Raw genomic sequence first — 25,950 nt, 5'->3', positions numbered from 1 at the left:
GGGGAGGGGAAAGCAAAGCCAGTGACCTCTCAATACTCGCTGCTTCTCCACAACTCCCCAGGGCCTGTCAGTGTGTGTGGCTGTCTGTCCTTCTGTCTTAAAGACTCAATCAATAATTCATTTGTTGACCATATCGATTGCAGGCCTATCCAAATATGTTTTTAGAAATAAATACAAAAGTTAGACTGTTTTACTAAAAACTAGAATAATTTGAAATATACAGTAACTCTCATTCTCATTTAATTGTCATCTAAAAAATTAATCAGTATTGAAGCGATAGGTTTCAATCCAGGTTAACCAGGATTGGGATCGTGGATTGGGCCTTTTAACGGCTATAAGGTGCAGAGTTGATCTTCTCTCTCTCTCTCTTTTTTTTTTTTTTTTTTCTTCAGGAGAGGGAGCAGAAACAGAAGCTACTGGACCCAACCCCAGCTCGTATATCACAAGGATTTTCTAAAAATTACATCAACCAAGAGGAGGTGCGTGTGTTAGACTGTACATATGCCATGTTGTATACACTCAGTCATTATAAAACATCCACCGCACAATCACCCCCAGTACAAGAAGTATTGTTTAACAAATAAACAATATGAACTGCATAATTCCACATGTGTTCATTCATAGTTTTGATGCCTTCAGTGAGAATCTACAATGTAAATAGTCATGAAAATAAAGGAAACCCATTGAATGAGAAGGTGTGTCCAGACTTTTGGGGTGCGTGCGTGTGTGTTTGTGTGTGTTTGTGTGTATAGATGTATGTGTGTGTATATGTGTATGTACACGTGTGTGTGTATATGTATATACATATAAAAGTGTGTGTGTCTGTGTATGCACAAGATTGATATAGTTAAAGATATCCAACCTTCAGCTTCCACATATTCATTCCAACTTGTCCTTCCCTGAGTCCAGAATAGACTAATGGGCTTGTGTGTATGTATTCAGGACAATGTGAAGGCCATAGCCGAGGAGGAGAAGAAGAAAGATGAAGCGCTGGACAGGCAGGTCCTGCTGGCCGAGCAGCGGCGGGAAGAAGAAAGGCTTCAGGAAGAAGAACAACAAAGAGAAAAGATGGAGAAGATCAAAGCTGTGGAAGGTAAGATGGATGGCTACATACACAGATGGATGGAACACAGATGAAAAGATGTACAACTTCTGTTTTATCAGATCTAAAGAGTATCCCTGAGGAACCAACTGCAGCAAGCCCACATACTTACACATAATGCTAGTATATGGTTATAAAATAAAAGTGATGCTGAGTGCTACAAGTCAATACCAAGGAGCATCAATAATTTCACATCCTTTCATCAGCAACCTGTCAGCAACAGGTTGGGGGCTTTTGTCCTCTTCTTTAACTTGCGGATCAAGGGCTGAATGGATTGTGAAACCCTAACCCAGACTTTCACATCTCCAGTGCTGTAGTTTTGCTCATAACAGCTCTAAATAGCAGCGCTCAAAGCTTTGTGATTCATGTATAGTACACAGAGACGGGGAGAGGGAATGTTCAATGCCTTTAATCTCAGGATCACTTCTCTTTTCCCCCCTCTCTCTGATGTCATCTGTCAAGGGTTAATGAACTGCTGATTGTGCTTCAGCGGAGGAGCCTCATTAAAGTATTATAGATGAACAGCAGGACCTGGCCAGCTCTCTGTGTGCATTTCATATGTGGAATCCTCCCTCAAACCTCTTTAATTCGCACAGCAGGTGGGGCGGCAGGCCTCTCATGTTAAAAGATAAAGCAGTGATACATTTGCACTCACTCTGCTCTGTTCTTCTGATTAACTGGGCGGAAGAAAAGATGGCTGACGAATCTCTCTTTTATCTGAGCGGCAGCTGTCTGTTATGACCAAGGCCTGGTTTTTAAGAACTCCCCAGACAGCCTCAGTGAACAGCTAGTGCAATTTTAACTGTAACTCAAGAGCCTGAAAAAGCATGTTTGCCTCCTGAGACCGTTTTCTTTTTATTGTTTGTGCCTCTAATTGCACCTGTGTCCGTCCTTTTCTCTCAGAGCGAGGAAAAAGGCGGAAGATGCGAGAGGAAAAGGCCTGGTTACTGTCTCAAGGAAAAGACCTGCCACCTGAACTCCTAAATCTGGAGCCTTCTTCTCCTGTCCACAAAACACGCAGAAATAAAGCATTGTGAGAGACTTTGTACTTCAACTCCAGATATTTTCTACTTTTGAGAATGACTGCATGTAAATTATTTATATCATGTTTTGTGTTAACGTTTCAGCTATGAAATTGATGATGACTACACTGCTCTATACAAAGGTATGCCTACTGAGCAGTTACTTGAGGCTGTCGCTCTATCTCAATCTGCATTCATTAATTTGTTACAATGTCAGAACTGATCTAATTTCTCTTCTATAGTGCTTGAGGTCTTAAAAGCCCATAAAGATGCTTGGCCTTTCTTGGAGCCTGTGGATGACTCTTATGCCCCCAATTACCACGAGATCATCCAGGTACTAAATATGAGACAATTATAGCTGGCATGTATCAGTAGTTTGTGATGTTGTGTTTCTATGTGTGTGGTTCGCCTCCCAACTAATGTGTTCAACCACATTTTTCAATTGTTTTATCTCAATTGTTCTTTCAATCCCCTCAGACTCCCATGGACCTGTCCACCATTGAAAAGAAGCTTAATGACGGGGATTACGTTGCTAAGGAGGAGTTTGTGGACGACGTAAAGCTCATGTTTGAGAACTGCATTGAATACAATGGAGAAGACAGTGGTAAATGAACACAGATGTACAGATACAAAAATGTTCACCCCAGAAGTCCCCATTAAGAATTTAGCCTCGGTATAAAGACTGATGCGTCAAAACCCATTTCAGTTGCTGTTTGTTGTGAGAAAGGAGTGCATATATGATTTTTTGGGGTGAGAGTCAGGGGGTGACAGTGGGAAGGCGACCAAAAGAAAGGGGGCCGGACCTAGTGCTGTGTTGGGGCTGGGGCCAGGGCAGCCTTGACAGTGATTAATGAGGAGTGATTGAGCTGTGCTCCAGTGCTCAGGGGGATCTGAGCCCTGCAATGCCAGAGAAACATTCCAGCCCCTAAGCCCCCTGTCTGGAGCCATCCATCCAACTGCATGCTCTCCCCAGGGACAGGGGAGGAGAGTTGTAAGGGGGCCCGTGGAGGAGGAGGAGTTAGAGGTTGGAGGAGCAGGGGTCAATCTATGCCTTCTGACCTGGTCAGTCGGCCAGTGCTAGGCTGACAACAGAGGAGCTAGTGTGTGTCTATAGGTACATGGCATGCATATTGTTCTGTAGTGTTTGAGTGTAATGGAATGTTTGTGGGAGTGTGTGGCTGTGTATGTGAAAGGGAGGGAGTGACTTGCAGATACCAAGCTATTATCTGAGTGTACATAAGTGGATGTGCTACATGTCTTTATAGGGGTGCAGAAGATGTGGTTGTGTGTAAGAACGTACTGTATGTGTTTTGTTAACAGAGCATAGCTGATGTTTACGTCTGCCTTTCCCCAGAGTACACAATCATGGCGGAGTCTCTTGAGCGGTGTTTTAGCCGAGCCTTACTAAAACACTTTCCATCAGAGGACGGTGACACAGACGAGGAATTCCACATCAACAGTGAAGACAAGGAGCGCAAGGACAAAAAGCGCAATCGTGGCAGCAGTAAACATTTGGGACCTGAAAGTCTGATCAAGGCTAAAGAGCAAGTCCAACGTAAGCGAAACTCCCAAGGGGGAAAGGGAAGCACGCTCTCAGAGGAAGAGGAGAGCAAACCAACACGACTGCCTCCTCCCCTTCACTGGGCCAATGGCCCGCCTCACCCCCACAGACTGCCTCCAAGCCAGCAGCACATTCATGAAAGAGACATTAGGCTCATGTACCATCCACGGCAACAGGTATCACATAATAAATTTGCTTGTTTTTTAAAGTTCCTCTACATTTCTTAAAACCCATGTGGCACCTACAGTATACTGAACAATATTTTAACTAGTTATATGAACGCCTTCATCTATTGTTTTCTTCTCTTGATTTCTGAAATGTAGTAAAAAAGGAAACTTCTTTAGTAAATTATCTCTATTGTCCCACCAGCTCTGTCGTCCACCGGGCCCCCCTGGTCCTCAGGGCCAACACCTGTATGGCCAAAGAATGGCCATGGATCCCCACTTTGCTTACCAAGCTCACATTCCCCGGCATAGAGACCCCAGTTTGAACCACTTGCCCCACAACTTTAACATGCAGGTATACAGACCCAATTACACCTTTCTTCCGAAAGACCACCTTATTCTGTGTGTTCTACGTGATGCTGGGAAAACAGCATGATGTACAGTTATACTAATCAAAGACCCTGACTTGATTTATTTTTTTCATCCTAGCATCGCATGGTTGAAGGACATCACATGGGTCCTAGGTATCCAATGGTCCCAGATCCTAACCAGCAGCATCCTCCACACCAGCAGCAGCACCCCTACATGGGTCCAACTCATGGCCCGTCTCTGGGCCCACGTCCTGTGGGTCTCCAGCCTGGCCCTCCTCCTGAAGCCAGCATGTATCCATCCCACCACCGCCCAGATGGCCACACCATGCACCCTATGGGTAACAGATTCCGAGGGCCAGAAGGACCACCTCAGCACAACTACCCAAGTGTGAGGCCTTCCAGTATGGGCCTATCCAACATGTGGACTTGTATGAATCACCAGGAGAGATCCAATGGGATGCACATGCAAGATTCCAACATGGTGAACTCGCGCAACTTTAGTTACGGTGGGGTCCCCCCTCCAGTGGGGCATAAACCTTGGCCAGAGGCTGCTGGATATCCCCATCCTCCTCCCAATGCCCAGTATCAAATGTCTGCAGCGGTCAGCTCCCTGGGGCCCATGTCCACACGCCCCCCTGTTCCACACCCAGACTCTTCTGGCAGGACACGCTTGGCTTCCATGCTGGAAAGCCCAGAGATGCTGGCCCTGCAGCAGCTGTCAGCCTCTTCTGTACCCCCTGCTGGTCCCCCTCATCAGCACATGGGCAACTTTCAGCAGCCCGGGCCCCCATCAGGAATTGGCAGCATCCCAGCTCACCCCTCTCAGCAGCCTCCCCCTACCCCTGAGGTTCAGCTGCTGCATCCTGCTAGAGACAATGGGCCAGACAGCCAGCCTCCCCAACAGACCGACATGCAGCCCAAAGGTAGACCTGACCTTCTCTCTGTGTTTCACCAGCCGTGTATATTCTGCATGAAGGAACCCAAGCACAGTCTAACCTTTTTATACACTATTCTTCTTTCTAGGCTGTAGTGTTTCACTTTGTTAATCAGCACATTCCCCATCCTTGTCCTCCCTCTGTGTGCTTTTTGCCATTTGATTTTAATTATTTTTCACAGTAAGTGGCAAATTGAATATTCATTAGGTTGGTAAAATGTCTTACTGGTTGTTTTGAGGGTACAAAGGAGATGGCATGTTGTCAGTTAAGCATCACTAGGAAGCTTACAATGTGTGTGCATTCTCACTTTAATGGAATGGAACAGGACTTGATTACATTTTTAATTTGATGGTTTTGAATTGTTGTTTTGATTGGTTTGGAAAGATCATTTAAAGTGACACAAACCATGTCTATTTTATGTTTTTATATATTCTTTGACACAGTACCTGGCATAATGCAATGGTATTGACTTACAAACCTTGTTCTTGTAAAACAGTCATTCCTTCAATTCTAACTTTCCTTTTTAATATTTTGTATGTTAACAGACTCAGAGAACAAAATGGCTGCCAACAACATTTCCGATGAAGCTTCATCACACAAAAACACTGTTTCAATTAACCAAGACCCCCCGTCCATCCGTAGCCCCAGTGAACACCAAACTGGGCCAGCAGAGGTAATGCAGAGCCCCCCAGCCTCTAACTCAGGCCGATCACAGGAGATCCCGTCTGGACCAGGGATCTCGCAGAGTTCAACAGAGAGCCACAAGCAGGAGGTAGATGGCCATAGACAATCTGCCAGCCACTGTCCCAGTCAACGCATTGGTGCTACTATTGGGTCATCCCATCTCAACATAAGTAACAGCTCCACGGATCCCTCTCCCCCCGTCCACCCTCAACTTAAACAGAACAGTCCACAGCACAAAGCTCAGAGCCCCGCACTTCTTCACCAGAACATACCGCCGCTGCATGTTGCAGCATCTCAGAATTCCACTCAGCAAATGTCAGAGAACAACTTGTCCCACATGCAGAATGCACATCAGCAAAGTGAACACCAGCAGAACATCCAAAAACAGCAGCAACCTCAGAGTACGCCTCCCCGGTGCCACCCTCAGACCTCTCCCCAGCAGATGACCCAGAGCACACAGCATTCTCTGCTACCCCATCTTCAAGTCCCCCAAAACATCTCTCCACAACGTCCCATACAGAGCAGCCCTGTGCATGGGATGCCGCAGACTGCCAAACAGGGAGCCCAGCCTGGACCCCCTCAGCCAGCTCCTCTCACCTCTTTGCCACCAAGTCATCCTACCCCACTGTTACCTTCCCAGCCCAGCCCAGCAGACCATGGAGATCAAAGACCTAGTGAACCCACAAGCAGACCGGAAACAGACGCCGTTGCCGTCCCTCCACAGCACATGATAAAATCTGGGCCACCAAATGGTATTTACAAACACCAGGCTTTTAGTCCCAATCCCCTTCAAACCCAGCTGGTGGGTAGTAACCTAGGTATGCAGGCTCAGAGGGGGCCAGCACCTGCTCACAATCCAGCCATGTCTTCTCACTCCCATGGCCAGGCAAATGGAGCCATGGGTCCATACGGCATGGGGAACCATCCACCCCCGCACTACAGCCAGATGAACATGACCAGGCCCCTGCCTCCTCCTGCTCACCACCCATATCACAACCAGGTCATCAACCCACTCCACAATCCTGCTCAGCACCCCACCTACCACCAGCAGGGAGGGGCTGCCTACTCCTACCACACGCCAGGCCAACAGCACCCTCAAGCCCACCCAAACATGTACCCACCTCAGCAGTACCAGCAGCAACACTACTACCCACAACCCCATCCCCAAGCTCAGGCCCATAACCAGGCCAACAGCAGAGGGAGTTATCCTCCAGAGGAGTGGCATCGGCCTCATTATCAGCCTCACCAGGCGATGCCGCCCAACGCCTACCTGCCTGTGGCTAGTGCCAGAGGCCACAGTCAGTTAAAGGAGAGCAGTGTGTCACCACTGGGCTCTGAGGGCTCCAGTGGTGCTAGTTTGGTGTCCCCTGGCCCTGTGCCTGAAGTAGGGCCACACCCTGGAGGCCCAGAGGGGAGGAAGTGTGAAAGCAGGGAGCAGGCCAGTAGCAGCGGCGGCGGCAGCCCAGCAAAGCAGGCTCACACAGTGGGCTCAGAGCGACCTGAAAGCCCTAAAGAAATCCTGGACCTGGACAGCCATAATGCTGCCGCCCGCCACCGTAGCACCCAGCCACCTCAACAGCACCCTCCTGCCTCTGCCTCACATATGCTGTCTGGCTTCATGTACGACCCTCGTGCCGGACACCCTGGGATGCAGCGAGGCGGCATTCCTCCACCGCACATGCTGTTTCAGGTTCGTGGCGATGGCAGCAGAGCCCCTGAACCTGGCCAGCCATACCCAGATCCACGCGGTTATGCCACCCACAGACCTCACCCACACCTGATGGAGGCTCTGCAGCGGCCACAGCAGCTGCCCTACTCCCCGGGTCAGTCACGCATGGCCATGTTCAGACACCCCCGGCCTGCGGGCCACTTCCAGGGCATGATGATTCAGCAGAGAGGCCTGGCAGCAGAACACTTCCTACACCCAGGGTAAAATGGAGTCTTATGTTATTCTCTCGCTATCTGTAGTCTTATGTCTTAGTCAGTTTTGTTTTATTTTATCAAACAATATCATTTTATATCTTACTTTTGTTTTACAGTCAAAATACAATTAATAATGATTTTCAACTATTAATCGTTACTTTTGAATTAGAACTGATTCGGGACATCGTAGGGAAAGTTAGGCTAGTAGTAACCTCTAAACAAAATCCAATTTAAATGTGTTTTTAAGTGCTCAAAAAGATTGGTTGAGGCAAAAACCAATGCAGTGTTGATTAGTTGATTGACAGGAGTTTGATAGCCAATTAATTCACTTATCAAATACTAAACATTTGCAGTGTAAAACAACGTTAATGAAGGAAGCTCAATTCTGTTTGGACTAAACTGTTAGCCCAACAGTGGCAACTTGACGTTATTTTAAGTGTTAACAACCACGTTAACAACATTCTCTTTTATGGTCACAGGCAACCGACGATGGCTGCTCCAGGCGGCCCTAGCAGTAAACAAGGAGTGTGACACCAGATATCAAGCGTGAGTAAAAATAACTTTTGTCACTATGTTGAAACGGCTTCTAGCAATTTCCTATCATATCATCCTTCCTTAATTATGTCTTTAAAGTGCCTTAAGTATTGAATCCTAAAACATGAACATGCTGCTATGAGGCTTTTATGCATTGCCATTCTTCTCCTTTCAGGCATGTTATTATCAAATACCGTCTGGACAAAGCAGTGAGCGAAAAGGAAAACCATGTGCGCATGCTGACAGACACTGTGGATGGGACACTTGATGCTCCACATACAGTACATATACACGTACATCTGTTACTGATTTTCTTACACTGGACGTGAACTTTTGGCTCTGTTTTACCCACCACTGAACTTGACGATCCAACCAGGCAAATGGTATTACTGAGATGATAATAAGAACGTGAAATGTTAATGAGCCCCGGAGATTAATTCTATTTTCTTCTGGAGCTCAGTGGAACTGGCAGGGATGCACCCCTTTGATCAGGGTCCTTTCACCACAATGGTTTCTTCCAAACATGAGCGTTGAACTAGGGTCCTCCAGCAGAAGGGCATTCTTTTTAACCACTACGCCGGCCTGCCCGACTCAGAGAAGAACACTGGAAAGCTCTCTCCTCTTTGAGCAATGGACATACAAATAGAATAAAGGACACTGAACACAGCCTGCCGATCTTGTCCAATGACAGCAATGCTTGATGGAGCTGTTAATGTACTGACAGACGAGAGGGACTGTTGTTTTTACTGCTATTTTATGTTCCAACCCTATCTTTAAACTCAGGTGTAGAAAATGGGGTACTATGAGACTGTCACCCTAACCCAGTCAACTCACAGGCCCCTTGCAATTGCCTTGGTTTCTTTTGTGAATGTATGAGTGAATGTGTAGACAATAAGGTGTGCACAGCAGATTAGCTACACGTGAAAGGACACCAACACTGGTCATTTCTCTGAAGCATAAACCGTCCTGAAAAAGGCCCAGTTAACGTCCATTTCCACCCCAACTCTAACAGTGTTTCTTTAGTTCTGGAGTAAACACACATTATATGCATCTTTCAAAGCTGCCTTCATTGTCACAAATGTCTTTGACTAGCAGAGGGGGACTTGCAAAGATGGTGCTATTTTGTATTCGTCTGCACCGAACTCTGTTATGCACTATGGATTTGGTTTGTCGAGACATCCTGTAATTGAGTGGCCTTGGATAGTCTTATTTTTATTTAAACACATATATGTATAAAAATATCCTTACCTCTTGTTCCAGATGGGGGAAATTCTAAAATGTCCTGCTAGCTAGTAAATGCACATATACAGAACAAACACACACATCAATTTCTTTAAATTGGGACTTTTGTTGCATTCCATCTACAGACGCAAACTTTCTTTTCATGGCCCTGCCCTTTGCATGGTTGCTTCTTTGAGTGCTTCCTCTTCCCCATGTCAATACTAAACGTATCCTCAGGGTGTACAGTTTCTATATACGGGTATTTTTCTGCATTATTTGAAGGAGGAGCAGCCTAAGGATAATGGGACTGCAACTGTGGCAAATAAATCCACCTCATGTGAAGAACCTAACTTTTAAGGGTCTGTATTCATTTTCCCTAACAATATTTAGTCGCCAACCGTCATTTTAATCAAAGTTGATTTGACGTGAAATGGGTTTGAATTACTTTCCTGTTGATCTGATAGCAAACCTTAAGTCATCACAATTTATTTGGGCTTTTTTCTGACTTATTTGTAAGAGCAGCCAATGCATTTTATCATAGGTGAGGTATGCTGTGGAGGATTTGTCCGGCATCCTACACCTTATCATATCCATGTTGCGCCTGTAAACCCCATGTGCAGTTCAGTGATGGCAGCAAATAAATCTACCTCATCTAACCAGTCAGTGGCATCTACTGAATCCCTCCACTTCTTCTCCTGCTCTGCCAGAAACCTGAGGGTCTACATTTGTTTTCACAAGCTGAGGAATTTGGATTTTTAAGTTTGTGGACTTGCATAGCTGACAATTAAATGTCCGTATAATACATGACCATCTTGGCCACAGGTTGCTGTGTCAACTTATGATGCCAACTGACCGTCTCAACAAGATTTAGGTGTGATCATTCAGCTTTCAGTTTGATATTGGAAGGTATTCTGGAAAAGAAGCAATCCTTTAAAGTGTATGTCCTCTATTTTTTTTTTTTTTTTTTTATAAATAGGACAGCACTTTCATTCCCAGATTTTTAAATTGAGTATGATGGTCAATATTACATCACATGTCTAAAATGGAACTCTGTAAATTGGTCTCCAGTTGTACAGATTGCATGCTGTCGTGTCTAAAGGTTGTTGAAACTAGACAAAGTAAGCAGTTTTACAGCCTAGGGTCTGTAATAGACTGCATAGAGTTGGTCGGCACTATATGTTTTCTATGTTCCTTTAGTAATAGGTACATAAGGCATTGTAAGGAAATATTTGAAGAGGATGATGGAATGGGAAAGTAGTAAAAGCTGTGAGAAAATGTCCTAAATGTGTCACATAAGACTTGCTATTTTGTTAAAATAGGACATTGTTTTAATATATAGTGGGCCTAATAGGGCACCTTTGGAGGTAGTGTGTTCACTTGCTGTCTAATGTATGAGGGACAGTGTTGATTTTAAAAGTCTGAGGTTGTGATACTGTCTACGTGTGTGTGTGTGTGTGTGTGCGTGCGTGCGTGCGTGTGTGCGCGTGCGCGTGCGTGCGTGTGTGTGCGTGTTTACTGGTATGTAGAATCAACACCAGATGATCAAAAGTGTGCATTCATCTCTGACTTTTACTTTGCTGTCATTTTTCTGCACTAGTGAAAACCATTTAGATGTGATTAAATGTGAATCATATTTATTTTCTCTTTTAAGAATTTTTGTAAATTTTTGAACTTGTTTTAATATAAATGTGGTCTGTTTCTTTTTTCAATGTTTTTAGTTTTAAGCAGTTGTCTTTTACCTCAGTAGCATGGTGGGATTGAAATTTAAAGTTTTAATTGTTTTTAAGTGACGTTTACAAGTTCTTATCTGACTGACATAGATTATTTTGGAAATGGAACAGAGTATTTTCTATACTGTACATTTCATAGAAATAAATCCCTTTTTCTCGAACAAGAGTCAGTTTTATCATTGCTGATTTCTCATTATGGAAAAAATAACTAAATAGTCACATCACTAGAACAGCAGATCAGTGATAAAAAACAAGGCTGTGCCATTCCATTGTAAAAGGGCGTGTATCTATAATCCGTTAAAGAAACCGAAAGGCCCAAAGTAATGACATGCAAACAGGCAAAACAAGAGGGCCAATGCAAGACAATGCGTTAATCTAATGGAGCGCCTCACTCCATCACCTTCAATTAGTGGCAATCCTCTTGATGGAAACCCTCCAAAATTGTATGCTGCTTTGTTTTGACCCTTCTCCCGTCTGCTGTGGTTAGTGGTGTGACGTCACTGTACGAGGAAGAGCAGCATGGCTCTCAGGCTCCTTGTGAGCAAATAAGTACATTATTTTGTTAGTGGTAGTGGAAACACGTTCAAATGAAGCATGTCATTAACACACTTCAAATGAACCAAAGTAAGCAGATAGTGTGACTAAATTCTGAAAGTGAAAGAAAACAAGACAATGCGTAATGGCAAAAAAAAATTTGTACAATTATTTCCAACCAAAGAGAAACACCTGAGGGAAATGTTAATCAGGAGGAGCCATTTCCAATACAACTCCTCCAACAACTTTAAAAATACTTGTTGACGGATATCTGCAAATGAATCAACATGTATTATGTATCTTACTTTTTGAGTGGGCATTTTTTCATCATGAGTCCCTGATTAATTTGGAAAAAGAAACCCACTGCATTCAGTTACTCGTCTAATATTTAATACATTTGTTGATATGAATGATTTCAATATAAGATTCTTTTCCTTTGTGAGTGGAATACCCAGTGTTCCTTCAAGTAGTTACAATGGGTAACAGGTGTGTCTCATCTTTGCGTCACTGTGACTGGGTGGAGAGATGTGTGTGTTCTGTTTAACGTCTAACGTTCATGGTATATCTCGCTTTTTTGTGCAAGTCTTAAATACAAACGTGCAATTATTAGTTCGTTGATAAATGTAATATGCTATGCAACACAAATAATCAACTGTTGCTTGTTTTGTTTTTTTAAATACTTCTAAAGCTCAGTGTTGTTGGTTTGTATTATTATTTTAAACGCTAATTTTAACCATAGACTGTGTATGATTGTAACGCAATGTAAACCAAAAAAAACAAGCCATAAACCCCAGAGGGCATCGGGGATTGGACATGCATTCCCTACGAGTTCCACACTTTACCAATCAAATTATTATCCGGGTTACATTTCAGCCAATCACAGCGGGACGGGGGCAGGACTTTGATGCACCCTCAGAGAAAGGTTTGCATGACGGGCGACACACTGGCAACAAAACACAGCCAGATCCACCACAGCTCTAGTTCTATTTGCTAGCTTGTTTATTTTTGCGACAGTAAGCTTTTTGACAAAAGCACAAGTATTTTCAGCTGACACAGTGGTGCACGTTTAGCCGTGGTCCTGGTTCTGAGTTACTCTTAACAGGACTGTTTACACAATCGTCGTCTTTTGTCGAGGCACTGCTAACGTTACAGTAGTTTATATTTATAAGACTGTATCGTTACTCGACAAATATAGTACGTTAAGGTAACGTTAACTGGTCGTGTTGTTTCATAAAAAGTTAAAAAGCTAGCTCCTTGTCAAATTAACAGTAAAACCTGCATAAGTTATCCTAGCCTATTGTAAGTATTTTTTCGTAACTTATACATGTAACGTATTGCTTCTCTCTCCACTCGGTAACGTTTTCAACAGGGACGTAGCTACATGGTGGAAACGACTGCCGGGGAACAAAAACAATTCATTTTTCTCTCTATTCCAGCTGACGTTGGAGGCTTTCTGTTTTGTCTTTTTTTTTACACCAATTAATGTTGAACAACAGTTGTATACACTCGCTTTCCTGACTTAGTTTTCCGAGGTTGACGACCCCTGTTTGTTTGTTTTCTCTCAAAGCTCCACACCACACGCTGTCCGGACAATGGCGTTGTTGCTACAGCGCCCCCACGCGGCTGTGAGCTGCCTGCTTTTGTTCTGTGTGACCGGTGGCCTGTCCATGCCAGACCCCAGGCACAGAGAGGCCCTTATACAACTAGAGGCCTCCATGCAGACAGGAGGCCAGGTAGTGTTGACTGATGCTGAGCAGCAGCTGGACACACTTATGTTTAAGATGAAGCAGGAGGAGATAGTGAGAGCAGACTTCCCTCCCGCCATGCACTTCTTCAAGGCCAGGGACCTCATCAGGACCAGTCCAATCTTCAGCCTGCTCCAGAAGATGCCTAAAGGTACGATCAGTCTCACACCTCCAAGCAAGGGTGTAGCTTTGGTTTGAGAAGGGGAGGTTGGGGGGTCTGGTGGTCCACAGCCATAAAAAAATGTTTTTTGATTTGAGTACCATTTCCTGTATACTTTTAGATGGACTGTAGTCTTGCTTTGCCAGACCTTCCTCCACAGCGTTGCGGAGGAGGGTCAGGCTAGTCCACACAGTATTCTGGGATGGAAAAGAAAACATGCTCTGGTTTATTTGTGCTGAACAGAGCCACGGTGTCGCTACACAAAAAAAAAAAAAAAAAAATATATATATATATATATATATATATATATATATATATATATATATATATATATATATATATATATATATATGTATAGTAATTGCAATTTGAACTACAATAAACACATTGCAAAAGGCTGCGACATATCGTTTAATAATAAATGAATAAATAGTTTTGTTTTGGCAGACACTGCGTCACAATTACGCGTTTGTCAATCTATACAAACCGTAACACTAAGCTTTGACGGTAGCAACAAGAGATATTATTTTTCTCTCACCCTTTTTGGTAGTTGAAAGAAAACATCAGCAGAAAACCGCACTTAAAAATATAACTGCCGTTTTTATTTATTTTTAAATTAGTGCCTTATATTCAATTCAATGTTCAATTTGTGCAATAAAATGTTGGAAATGATTTCCTTTCATTTGTTTTATATACAACAAACAATTGGTTGTATTTTAGCAGAATACAGAAAGCAGCAAAAATGCAGAACTACCCCCCCCCCCCATTGCAAAAGAGACTTAAGATATGGTATTAGGGGCAACTTAGGTTTAAATAAAAGCATCCAAACTGCACCATGTCATGGGACCTTTTAACATCTGTTAACTTTTCACACGTATTAACATTATCAGGATATTCAACAACACTATTGCATATTACCCTCATACCGTGCAGCCCTATTTCATAGCATGTTTATACACATCTTGCACTTTCACCACTGCTTGTGAGCTCTGTGGGTTATAATGGGTAGCTTTTTGAATTGCCGCGTAAAACTTTAAGCCTTTATCATTTGCCACTTTTAGGCTGTCGTGGATATATAAAAGGACACCGATGAGCTTGATGAGCTGGTTGTGATGTTCATCTCTGTAAGCATTTGAAAAAATCAAAATCAAAATGACCTGTTTTCAAAATCAAATTGCAGCATATTTGGTGGACTTATTAAAATCCTTTCTTTTTCTAAATAAATATTCTTCTTCTGAATGAGCTGGCCAGTACATTCACTCTTGTTTAGAGCTGAAACAATTAGTCGATTCATCGATAAGTTGACAGACAGAAAAATAATTATTGCTAATAATAATTATAGTTATTGCTTTTTCAGTTGATAATATTATTACTGGAGGTTCTTTGGGTTCTCTATTTCTTTAATAATTCCGTATTGCACTGTTCCAGGGGGAGCTCTCCATGTCCATGACTTTGCCATGGTGGATGTGGAGTGGCTAGTGAAGAACGTGACCTATCGGCCCTACTGCTACATGTGCTTCACTGACAACCAGTCCATCAGATTCATCTTCTCGTCCCGATGGCCCAAAGCTCTGCCACGCTGCTCTCCCTGGACCCTGCTGAAGGACCTCCGGGCCAAGGTGATCAACACCACGGATCTCGACAACAGGTGACTTTTTTTTCCTGATGAGCTTGGAGAGGACACATTTAATCCAAAGAATATCACAGAATAATAACCACACAACACTGAATATGTTAGGGCTCTTTATTCTTCTCTAAGTCTACATATTGGTATTTCTTTTGTGAGTCGTGTCCACGTCCAACAGAACATATTTAATGTTGTATGAATGGCACAAGAGCACACTTTTCTACTCTGGTGCCAAAGACCTCAAATGCATCTCTAATTTTTCACTGTGTCAACACAAAAGGCAAATCGTTACGAGATATCAGATCTTATTCAGTCCATTTTGGAGAACTTGGTTATGGCTACCGAAGCCTGCATATCATTCATCACTTTTTTGTAGTATCTGTATCTTGTTACCAGATTTGAGTGGCTTTAAATCAGTGTGTCATTACACTCTGCTACTACTTTGTTAGCTGAAACCAAACCCACCTTGACAAGAGGAAGTATCCAGGAAGTAATCCATTAGACACATTGATCCAAACAGACTGTAGTGTTATATTAGTCTCTGTTTGCAATGTGTTTCTTATGAGGAAAAACATTTAATTGCAATTATTTTGACTGATGTTGCGATACGATTCACTATATTGGAGGGAATATTCATTTTTGTACCCTTATTCTAATTTTTATGAAAATTGAAAAAAAAAAAAATTATAATAGTGTGATTTTTGCTTACCTAGCAACAAAGATAGTATAGAAGTGAGATGTCTCACTCTGTAGCTAAGCAGACGTAAACACACAGGGTGAAAAGAAGATTGGCAGCAATTTTTTTTTTTTTAAATGAAACCATGTTAACCTATTCTGGTACAACCTCAAAATACAATTATGAACCTGAAAATTAGCATAATATGGGCACATTACTTTTATTGGTTTCTAGGTTGTTTTTTTTGGTTAAACCAAACAGTGCAGCATAGTGATTGCACTGGTTTTCTCTGCATAGAAATGTTAAGAAATAAATGTCGTTGACAGTGGAAAAGGACCCAAAATGACACCGATCATCTGATCATGGCCATGTCTTCATATTTACAGCATCATGGGCAACCTGACACTGTACACGGATCAGGATCCAGAAACAGTGTACCCCAGTCAGGATGTGGTATGGGACACGTTTGAACAGGCCTTCCAGGCAGTGTGGGGCCTAGTCACATACGCGCCAGTGTTCAGGGACTATTACTACCAAGGTCTCACCCAGTTCTACATGGACAACGTCATGTATCTGGAACTGCGAGCTTTACTCCCACAGGTACACTATGGGCATGCCTAGTGTATCCAGTGCATTCCGTTGTCTGTTAATTTATTGTAAAGTTTTTTTTTTTTTTTTTTGCTCAGATATACGAGTTGGACGGCAGCACTCATGACACAGCCTGGACTCTGAAGACCTACCAGGAGGTCACCAGGCAGTTTACAGCAGACCACCCAGACTTCTTTGGAGCAAGAATCATCTTCACAATCCATAGGTGACTACCCTTAAGCTACCTTAACATTGCAATGGTTTTTTTTTTTCATCAATTAAAAGCGGCAGCATATCTCAGAAACATTCTCGTTTAGCGGGCTTGCGTGTGCTGGGGTCAACAGGAGGCAGCATGTATACTCTGCCCGTTGCTGGTAGTTGCCATGGTAATGTTATTAGCTTATTAGTAGATCTAATCATCGATCCCACACTGCACTGTGTGCTTCAGGGGAGTAAATGCATCCGTGATGGTCAGAGTTGTGGAGGAGGCTATGAAGCTACAGAGAGACTTCCCAGATGTCATGGCTGGTTTTGACCTGGTGAGAAGCAACGGTCACTGCTCAAGTTTGTCACTGACAGATTTTTTTTTGTTTGTTTCACTTCCCATGTGGATAGTTAAAATGCAAGACTAATTAAGCGTCAGTAATCAGTGAAAGCAAACATTACAGAAAAATGTCTAATGTATAGCAAGACTTCTGTATTTGTTGAAACAAAATGTTTGTGTCAGGTGGGCCGCGAGGACAGAGGCCGACCCCTCTGGTATTTCAGAGATGCCTTGTCGCTGCCAGTAGAGAGAGGGGTAACGCTTCCTTTCTTTTTCCACGCTGGAGAGACCGGTGAGCTTATAAGCATTCAGTTTGAATACAGTATTCCACATCATATATCACATCATATACTGCAGGCTCAGAGGGAAATCAGTACATAAGTTTTAGGGAGAATCAACTACATCCAGAAATATTTGTTTGAAATAGTAGCTGCTTGGATGATGGGATGTAAAATACAATAAGATTCGAAGTGCAACAATAACTCATGTTAATGTGTAATTCATGTACATTTTAAGCAAAAATGGGCTACTATTGTAGTGTTGTTTATTTAGGTAAACGGATACGAAGGAACATTTTGTAACACATCATGACGATGTAGTCAAAGACCTCTTAGCATAGGACAAAATCAGTTGTAGTGTTTGAATTTTTTATTTATCAGACACTCAGAGAGGTAGAAGTATTGGTACATGTATTTACTCACTGTTGACAGTGGGATAGCCCTGAAACAACAATGAAGTACCACAGTAACTTTATAAGCATTATATCTGTCAGAGATTGGTAAAATATAAAAAAAGTAAAAGTGGAGAGGAATGAAATCTTTTTTGTTTACATTTATTTTTAACTTTTTTAGGGCTTTTTTTGCTACTGCATAAATCACTGAGCCTTGATACATTCCAAGGCACCCCATAACACGCATTTTGATTTCTCTCTACTTACACATAGATCTTGAGGGTACAGAAGTGGACCAGAACTTGTTGGACGCTCTTTTGTTAAACACTTCCCGTATTGGCCATGGATTTGCTTTGCCGCGCCACCCAGTGGTCAAAGATCTATCCAGGAAGAGAGGGGTGGCTCTGGAAGTGTGCCCTATCTCCAACCAGGTACACTATCCTCTTGTAAATAAAGCTTAGATTGGGCCCAAAAAATCAAGTCCGCCCCTACCCGAGCCAGCGCACGTTGCCCGAGCTTATTATCTTAATGAACGATGCAACAAGGACAAAGCATGTACATTGCGTTGTTTGTGCCGAATTGAATGGTTCGTAAAAGAATCCGAATGAAGAAACATTCAAAAAAAAACTCAACCCACAGCTCCCTCAGCTGAATAGTGTGGGTAACAGATCAAGGCAGCAACACAATCAAAGCCCTGGAACCATGCAGGAGACCTTCTGGTCTCGACTACCTAATTAATACGGTCCTTCGCCACAGTCTGCATGTTGACACACTATCCAGAGCTACGGGAGAAGGTGGAGAGGCATAGCTTTCTCCGCACGCAGTTATGCCAATAAAGTAAAAATTAAAAAAACACAAGCACAGTGGCTGATAGCGGTGGATAGTGGTGGAAAATTCAGGCTTGGGCAGAATCTAAACTTGTAAACCATACTGTACAATAAAGGTACTTTGTTTTTTCTGCCCTAGAATGTCATATTTTAAGTCTTATTAAATAAGAAGGCTGTAATTAAATTAATCTTGTAAACAAATATCTCCTTTCCTGTCTTCCTTCAGGTGATGAAGCTAGTAAATGATCTGCGAAACCATCCGGCAGCTGCACTAATGGCAGAAAACCACCCAGTGGTCATCAGTTCAGATGACCCGGCTATGTTCGGGGCCTCCGGACTCTCTTATGACTTCTATGAAGCTTTTGTGGGTTTTGGAGGGATTAGATCCCATCTAGGCTCCCTTAAAGAGCTGGCCATAAACTCTATTAGGTGAGGTTCAGCTGAGATGACGAGAGATGTGAGTCACAAATTTGAATTGTGCGTGAATGCTTGCATGCCTTAGTAGCCCGCTCACTGACCTCTCCCTCCCTGTCTGTCTCACAGGTATAGTTCTTTAACTCCAAAGCAAAAGGAGAAAGCCCTGGATCTGTGGCAGAGAAGATGGGATAAGTTTGTCTTCAAAAATACTTTTTAAGAAAGAAACAGTAGGTTCTTCTTTGCAAAAGAAGCGCCTTGTAGCATAGGTACATTATAAATGGGAATGGAAAATGTGAATAACAGTGCTGCACAGAACAAATATGGGACAACAAAGCTAGTTTGGGGTGAGGTATTGTCCTTTTTCACAAACGACAGTTTGGCGTGTTAAACATGGTGAATAATGAAATTAATCACAGAGTGATTCTTTATGTTATAAGTAACACTTGTGCTTTTCCTACTATGACAAGTTGTCTGTTGTGAAAAAGGGCCTATTGTGACATGTAACCAAAGTGGAGTTGTGACTGAACTGTATTTTTTTGAGGAGCCGAGAACAATGAGCTGACAGAACAGACAAGTTGAACGCTGTCCAATCGGAACGGATCCACCGCGGTGACGTTTTTGGCGGAGCTGTTCGTTTAACTGTCGACCTGGAAGAAAGCGAACGTTTTGACAATAAACTACATCAACACTTCAGTATGTGGAGTTAAACTGAACGGGCACAGCAACCTGCATTATGTCGGGAGGGACATTGTTAACTGGTTGAGGTGCTAAATGTTGTTTTGACTGGTTAATGATTGATTTGACTGACTGATTTATGTACATGGCGGCAACAGTGCTGCCATGTACATAACTACACAAACGGCACAATATACATACACAGATGTTTTGACTTCTCTTTGTGGTGTGTTTGTGCTTTATAAGAATGTAATGCTTAGTTCGTTAAAATAGGTGGGAAATCCTGTGGGCTTAGAATCACCGTTCTTGAAAAACAACGTTTTTTTTACATAGTTTTACAGGTTTTTACTTCAGTGTCATATTGTTTTTAGTTTTTTTTTTAGCTGTCAAAGATGTAAAAAGGGGTAAAGCTGACCCTTTGCTCATGAAGGCACATGTTATGTTATCTGTTTAAAAAAGAAAGAAATAGAATGAATCAAAAGCCAGGATTGTTTTTTCTTACTTCTGTTAGCATACCGTATTTGCCCAGTCTAGGACCCTAGCTGTGAAAAAGTCAACAGCTCTCAGAATCATCTAGACATTAATAAATGTTGTGAAATTAATTGTTTCCATAATTAAAAAAGTGTTCATTTACTGTGTGCTTCAGTTTATTTAGCTTCCTTCCCACGTAGCTCCATTACCAGTGCTTAGCCACTGTGATGAGCCAGTCATCAGTGCAGCGTGCCTTCCATCATCTGCTGCAGGTGTTGAATTTGGAGAAGAAGCTGTCTTCAATGCCTCCTCTTTCAATATCCGGTTTCCTTAAAATGACACCAATTTTAAAAAAGCCTAGTAAGACAGTAGTTTTTATGTGCTTAAATATACTGTGTGTGTGTATAAGTGAGTGAATAGGGCTACTCACTGTTGTTTGTGTATTTGGGCCAGCTTGACGTTCGTGTTGTCCAGGTGTTGTCTCAGCTGCTTGTTCAGTCTTGCCTGCTGCCTCTCTATTAACAGAGATGTGCGAGCCGAGTCCAAGCGGACGCGATCTTGTTGTTCCTCTTCCCGCTTTCTCTCCAGTTGTAGCCTCTGCAGATGCACGGATAAAGCAGACAGACCATCAGTGAACAGCTTTTTAAATTATCAAAAAGAGCTCTTGTTTTAAGTATCATTTGTGCCTGTTTGACCTTTTTCTCCTCGATTTGATATTTCTGGAACCGGATGATGTGCTGTAGGCTCTCCGGGGGGGCTCTCCTATCACTGCTGGGACAAAGACCGGGGACTCCCACCATGCCCAGGGTGGGTTTCACATCTACACCCTCTTCATTGTTTTCCTCTTCCTGGTGACGCTTCTCTTCAATCTTGGCCCACCCAGGCCAAGCAATAATGAAATAATGAAAAAGTGTGGTTCAATTAACATATCTCAAACTTAAAATAGACTAAATCAATTACACAAAAGCTGATTGGATTTAGTTTAAAAATGTAATACAAAAAAAACTTAAATTATGTTATTAATTTTCATCTTAACCCAGTATAACCGAAGACAAAAATGGAACTCCATTGTATGCTCTTGTCTGCCATTCAAGGTACATGCAACCAAAATGTATGCAGCTTTAACCCTCCCTTTGTGCTTTAAGGATTTGTTATTAAACATTGTTATTAAAATGGTATGTCCATGTTTTCCAAGCAAGTTTAACTATGATTACCAAGGTGACTTACCTTGGCCAGATTGTACTCTTTAGTGGCTAAAGTTGCTGCTTTTCTCCTCTCCATCTCAGTGCTCTGAAGCTGCAGAGCTTTGTTGTCCATGTCTACTCTGCTTTGGTCATAGCGTTGCTCTAAAGAAACAGTACATGCGATGAAGCGGGGTTGTGTTTAGTGTGTGTGAACTAATTATCTGTATATCAGGCAAACTTACCCTCAATCTTTTGTTGATGTCTTTCTGCTGCCAGCTCACTTTGCTGCTGGATGAGCCACTCTCTGAGCTGCTCCCTTTGCCTCTGTCGCCTGCTCTTACTGTCGGGGTCCTCGCCCAGCAGGCCAGGGGGCATCATCTGTGCATCACCCAGGTCTGTTTTTCTCCAGTGGTCGGGCCCAGTCTGCTCATACTCCTGCTGGCACTGAGGCCGCTGGTACTGATGCCGGTAGTCAGCTATGGCCTTCTCCATCGCACGCTTCTCCTTCGCTTCTCTGCTTTGGAGGAGGCAAGCTACTTTGCTATTATGGAGCATATAAGCATCTGTATGGAGAAGACATCCCACACGCATCACAAAGGACTTCATTAGAAATTATGAATGCTTAAAAGTATAATACACACCATGGTGGCACAAATATGTACGTGGAGGTTTATGATTGGATCCTGTTTTCTATCAGTGAGTGGTAGGACCATTATATACCTTTTCAATTGAATTCTATTGCTAGGCAACAGCCTGGCCCCTTAAACACCAGTCTCATAAGCTTGAAGATGTTTTGCATGTTTCCCCTTTTATTATTCTTAAAGTACTAGCAACATTTAGATTCTCCAAGTGCTTTTTCTATTTTGTCTCTTTATTATAATTAGTTACATATTTTATTCCTATACTTTTTAATGTATCCTTTTATTGTCACGTTTTCTATGCCTTGATAATGTAAATCAATTTCAATTATTTGAAAGATTTTTATTTTATTTTATTTAACCAATAAACCAATTAACCAATTTTATTTAACAACCTGGCCAAGAAAAGCATAAGAGTCCAAGACAATATACAATCTCTCATTCAATTCAATACAGAATACAAAAGCTACATAAAGTGCAGTTTAAGTAGGCAGTGCAAGACAGGTGTCGCACCAAATTCGGTGACCATCGTATTTTGTGACTGTAGGGGGCGCTGTTGCCTCTGGGCAGCTTGAGCTTACTCACACAGACGACTTCGTTACAACTTTGTTACGCTATGCATCATGTTTATAATGAAGGTGAATTCAGCGCCAAGAGTTTAAAAATGTGTTTTTTCACTTGATATATGAGATATAGGCTATATTGCATTGTGATTGACTAGTACCTAATCCTAAATCCAAATAATGAAACACTAAGGTGTGTGTGTGTGCGCTGTTGGCCCCTAGTAAACATGAAAGAGTCAATCACAATGGAATATGGCCTATATCTCATGTGTGTATATATACATATCTCACGTGAAAAAAACACATTTGTAAACTCTCAGCGCTGAACTCTGCGTAACAAAGTCGTAACGAAGTCGTCTGTGTGAGTAAACTCAATCTGCCCAGAGGCCACAGCGCTACCTACAGTCACAAAATACGATGGTCACAGAATTTTTGTGTTACACCTTGTCCAAAGTGAGGTGTAGTAAAGTAAGACGAAGGATATGCTAAAGTGATATGTTAAAAGCACAGTATACATGAATAAGCAGACTATAACACTGCTGAGATGTAGTGAACAGCTAAACAAAACAAGAACAGTTAGTGCATTTTCTAGTTAGTGGTGTTGAATCAGTTATAACGCAATAAGTAATTTATTAGGTTTGTCTAAATGCTGAAATGTAGTAGAGTCGCTATAAAGTTAGTACAAATGGTGGTCTGATTATGAATGTCATTCACTAGAACAGAAAATCAACTTGGGGCCATTTAACGCTAGAATGTTAATATCTACAACTGTATGGCGTCTGTCGTCCTAGAACACGCAATGACCGTCAATGACCAAGTCAGCAAACATGGATAAGCGACGTTTAGTAAACGTTAACTTACGATAAGCGTTTTGTTCTTCTTTCGCTGCCTCTTGTTGTTTCTCTTTTTCCTTTATCTGCATGTTCAAGGCCTCCGTGTCAACCTATAAAACAGACGGTTAACGGTCGTGACCGCGCCAGTCAAATGCCTGTTTAGGCCAAAGTTAACAAACGTTACATTGGCTACACGTTAGCATCCCTCTGCTGTAACGCTAGACATGAAATACTTACCCCGGTCGTCCTCATCTTGTCATTAAAAACCCTTTCTTGTCTTTCAGTTTCTCTGCAGCGACGCCTCTGCAACGTTGTCCCAACGCCGTCAACGTTCAACATGTTTTGATATATAAAATAGTACACGGTGTTAAAGTTGAAACGGGCTCCTTTTGTCCTATATTGGGCTCAGACGCGACAAACGTAGCTACACTTTTTAAACACACTGGTTGCTAAGAAACCAGAGGACGTCGTCCGTGATGAAAACACCTGCAACCACCACGTGGTGGCAGAAGAGCGCTTTTTTGGGAAGCATTTTTTGCTTCCCAGGCTTTTGCCATACATCTGTATACTGTATACATCAATATATATAAATACAGTCTATGTCTCTTGGTAGGCGGTGTCTGACGGTGCCTGTTTGGCAGCTGTCACATGAAGAGGACTCCTGATTTTGGTGAGCCCCTAATTTACCATGCATCTCCACAGTCAAGTGAAGATTTCCAATTTAAGTGACCACGTGCATCTTTGTGACACCTTATCTTTCCTATAGAGCCATTATCAGGCCAAATGTAATTTTTTAATTCCTTTTTATTTTCTATGTTGCAGATTTGTTGAATTTAGTTTATTATAGGATCCCCATTAGATGTGCCCTTAAACACAGCCAGTGTACACTTTAAATCCAGAGTTCTTTCAAGAGCACAGTTTGAATTTTACTGAGCGAGTTACTCTGGCATTATGTAATGCGGCTCATTAAAGGTGCTCTAAGCAATGTCACGAATGTGTTATAGGCTGTGGGGGGTTATGCGGACGGACAGAATAAGAGAGAGGACGGCATGGGCGAGATTTGTTCGTGTTAATATCAGATTTTACCAGGCAGGGTGGGAGAAAAGTAGCCTAAATCAATTTTATTGCCCATATATATATTAAATAAGTTGACCACATTCTAATCTCAATGTGTTTGACTTTGAATTGAATGGCCCCAAAATAACAAAGTCTTACTGTATATCACATATTTCCTAGGAACCGCCCAACTTCTCACCAGTGTTGCAATGTAACAAAGTACAAATGCTTTTTACTGTACTTAAGTAGAATTTTCACGTATCTGCATTTTACTTTATTTATATTTCTGATAACATGTATACTTTTACTCCACTACATATCTAAATAACATGTATACTTTTACTCCACTACATTTCCACTAAGTGTCTTCCTTACTTGTTACTTGCAAGAAACGTTTTTGTATGTTGGAGTGAACAAAAAATTTAAACATTTTTTTTAAACTTTTACTTCTTACAATTAAGTACATTTAAAATCATACAGTAAATATCATATACTTTAAGACTTTTAAATTCTAAGAAGTGACCAACTTATACCAAAAGCATCTGGTAAGATACTTATACTTTTACTCAAGTACTGCTTTCAAGTACTTTATAGAAGTGGGCTTCTATCAAAAGGCCTCTCGTTCTTCCATCCGGGCCTCAGCAACACATGGTCATTTTTGCAGAATGACTCTTATGAAACTATGTTGTTGTTGGTAATATAGCATCTAAGAGTGATCATTTCAAGTAGATCTTCTCCAAACTTACAACAAACACAGATTACTGAGCTATAGTTGTTCAACCGAGCTTCTCAAGAACAACCAGACTTGTACGGTAGCCTACAAGTAGCATTTACTTTACCCATTCAGTTGTTAAAGCCAGCTTCTTCATAATACCAAACACACTTCTTACTCTGTGGCGGGACAACCAGAGGGCATGTCGTAATGTTTTGGCTATGACTTCACTTAAAAATTCAAACATCAACCAGTTTAATACATACGCTTTATTTCCAAAAGAGGATAAAAAACAGTGATCATTATTTTACATAATTTCATAAATAGGCCTTTGTCTTAGCACATCAAAACAAAACTCTTGGCCTGCAAAACCCACCCCCATGGCCGGTAAAATCCATAACCAAGTCCCAAATATGTCTCCTTTATATCACCTTTGACACTAGAGGTGTTGAGGGTCTCCAGGAGGCTGTAGGCTATTATATAATCCAACAAGCATTAAAAACACCAATATTTTGTACACACTAATAGTTAACTAATACTTAGCACAGTATACTCAACCATACATTCTGCAGAAAAGGGATCTTTGTTTTTGACGCCCCCTAAAAGGTGCTCTAAGCAATGTCACACATGTTTTAAGCTACAACATTTGTTGTCACATACAGCTAACTGTATTTTCACCATCCACGAGCTGCGTGTCCCCAGAACACACTATAAAAAAACACGGTTTCTGTGGACAGCCCTGGGTCGACAAAGGGCAACCAAAACAAACTGTGCCCACCTGCA

General features: G+C 42.1%; 3 protein-coding genes across 5 annotated transcripts in view; 2 read left to right on the top strand and 1 right to left on the bottom strand.

Annotated features, from left to right (window-relative positions):
* LOC117949053 (cat eye syndrome critical region protein 2) overlaps positions 1-11,567 on the top strand; it is a 40,739-nt gene extending 29,172 nt beyond the window's left edge. Inside the window, exons 8-19 of one of the 2 annotated variants that reach the window (XM_034879051.1) lie at positions 393-479; positions 943-1,093; positions 2,006-2,135; positions 2,230-2,267; positions 2,367-2,458; positions 2,602-2,728; positions 3,479-3,861; positions 4,055-4,204; positions 4,339-5,143; positions 5,701-7,768; positions 8,242-8,312; positions 8,472-11,567. In XM_034879051.1, coding sequence (XP_034734942.1) covers positions 393-479; positions 943-1,093; positions 2,006-2,135; positions 2,230-2,267; positions 2,367-2,458; positions 2,602-2,728; positions 3,479-3,861; positions 4,055-4,204; positions 4,339-5,143; positions 5,701-7,768; positions 8,242-8,293 — 4,083 coding nt within the window. In that variant the 3' untranslated portion in view covers positions 8,294-8,312; positions 8,472-11,567. Of the gene's footprint in view, positions 1-392; positions 481-940; positions 1,094-2,005; positions 2,136-2,229; positions 2,268-2,366; positions 2,459-2,601; positions 2,729-3,478; positions 3,862-4,054; positions 4,205-4,338; positions 5,144-5,700; positions 7,769-8,241; positions 8,313-8,471 lie in introns of both variants that reach the window. The other variant, XM_034879050.1, reaches the window with a different exon arrangement.
* Positions 11,568-12,700: 1,133 nt separating this feature from the next.
* ada2a (adenosine deaminase 2a) lies at positions 12,701-19,757 on the top strand. 2 transcript variants are annotated; one of them, XM_034878531.1, is made up of 11 exons: positions 12,701-12,985; positions 13,349-13,677; positions 15,115-15,334; positions 16,376-16,589; positions 16,676-16,803; positions 17,026-17,116; positions 17,305-17,413; positions 18,065-18,222; positions 18,845-19,047; positions 19,162-19,261; positions 19,357-19,757. In XM_034878531.1, the coding sequence occupies exons 2-10, from the start codon at positions 13,374-13,376 to the stop codon at positions 19,250-19,252; spliced, it is 1,518 nt and encodes a 505-aa protein (XP_034734422.1). In that variant the 5' UTR covers positions 12,701-12,985; positions 13,349-13,373; the 3' UTR covers positions 19,253-19,261; positions 19,357-19,757. The 2 variants fall into 2 exon arrangements, with proteins under 2 accessions (XP_034734422.1, XP_034734423.1); XM_034878532.1 differs by lacking the exons at positions 12,701-12,985; positions 19,357-19,757 and having other exon boundaries at positions 13,294-13,677; positions 19,162-19,348.
* Positions 19,758-20,254: 497 nt separating this feature from the next.
* Positions 20,255-23,865, bottom strand: ribc2 (RIB43A domain with coiled-coils 2). Its single transcript, XM_034878530.1, has 7 exons — positions 23,637-23,865; positions 23,428-23,509; positions 21,608-21,928; positions 21,409-21,527; positions 20,877-21,050; positions 20,612-20,778; positions 20,255-20,510 (listed from the first exon to the last, which is right to left on the bottom strand). Exons 1-7 carry the CDS (start codon positions 23,736-23,738, stop codon positions 20,441-20,443), a joined length of 1,035 nt encoding a protein of 344 aa, XP_034734421.1. The 5' UTR covers positions 23,739-23,865; the 3' UTR covers positions 20,255-20,440.
* Between the last annotated feature and the right edge of the window lie 2,085 nt (positions 23,866-25,950).

This window comes from Etheostoma cragini, chromosome 8 (genome assembly GCF_013103735.1).
Source record: "Etheostoma cragini isolate CJK2018 chromosome 8, CSU_Ecrag_1.0, whole genome shotgun sequence".
NCBI classification, from domain to species: domain Eukaryota; kingdom Metazoa; phylum Chordata; class Actinopteri; order Perciformes; family Percidae; genus Etheostoma; species Etheostoma cragini.
Note: the sequence above shows the minus strand (reverse complement) of the source record. Positions and strands in the feature narration are given on the sequence as shown.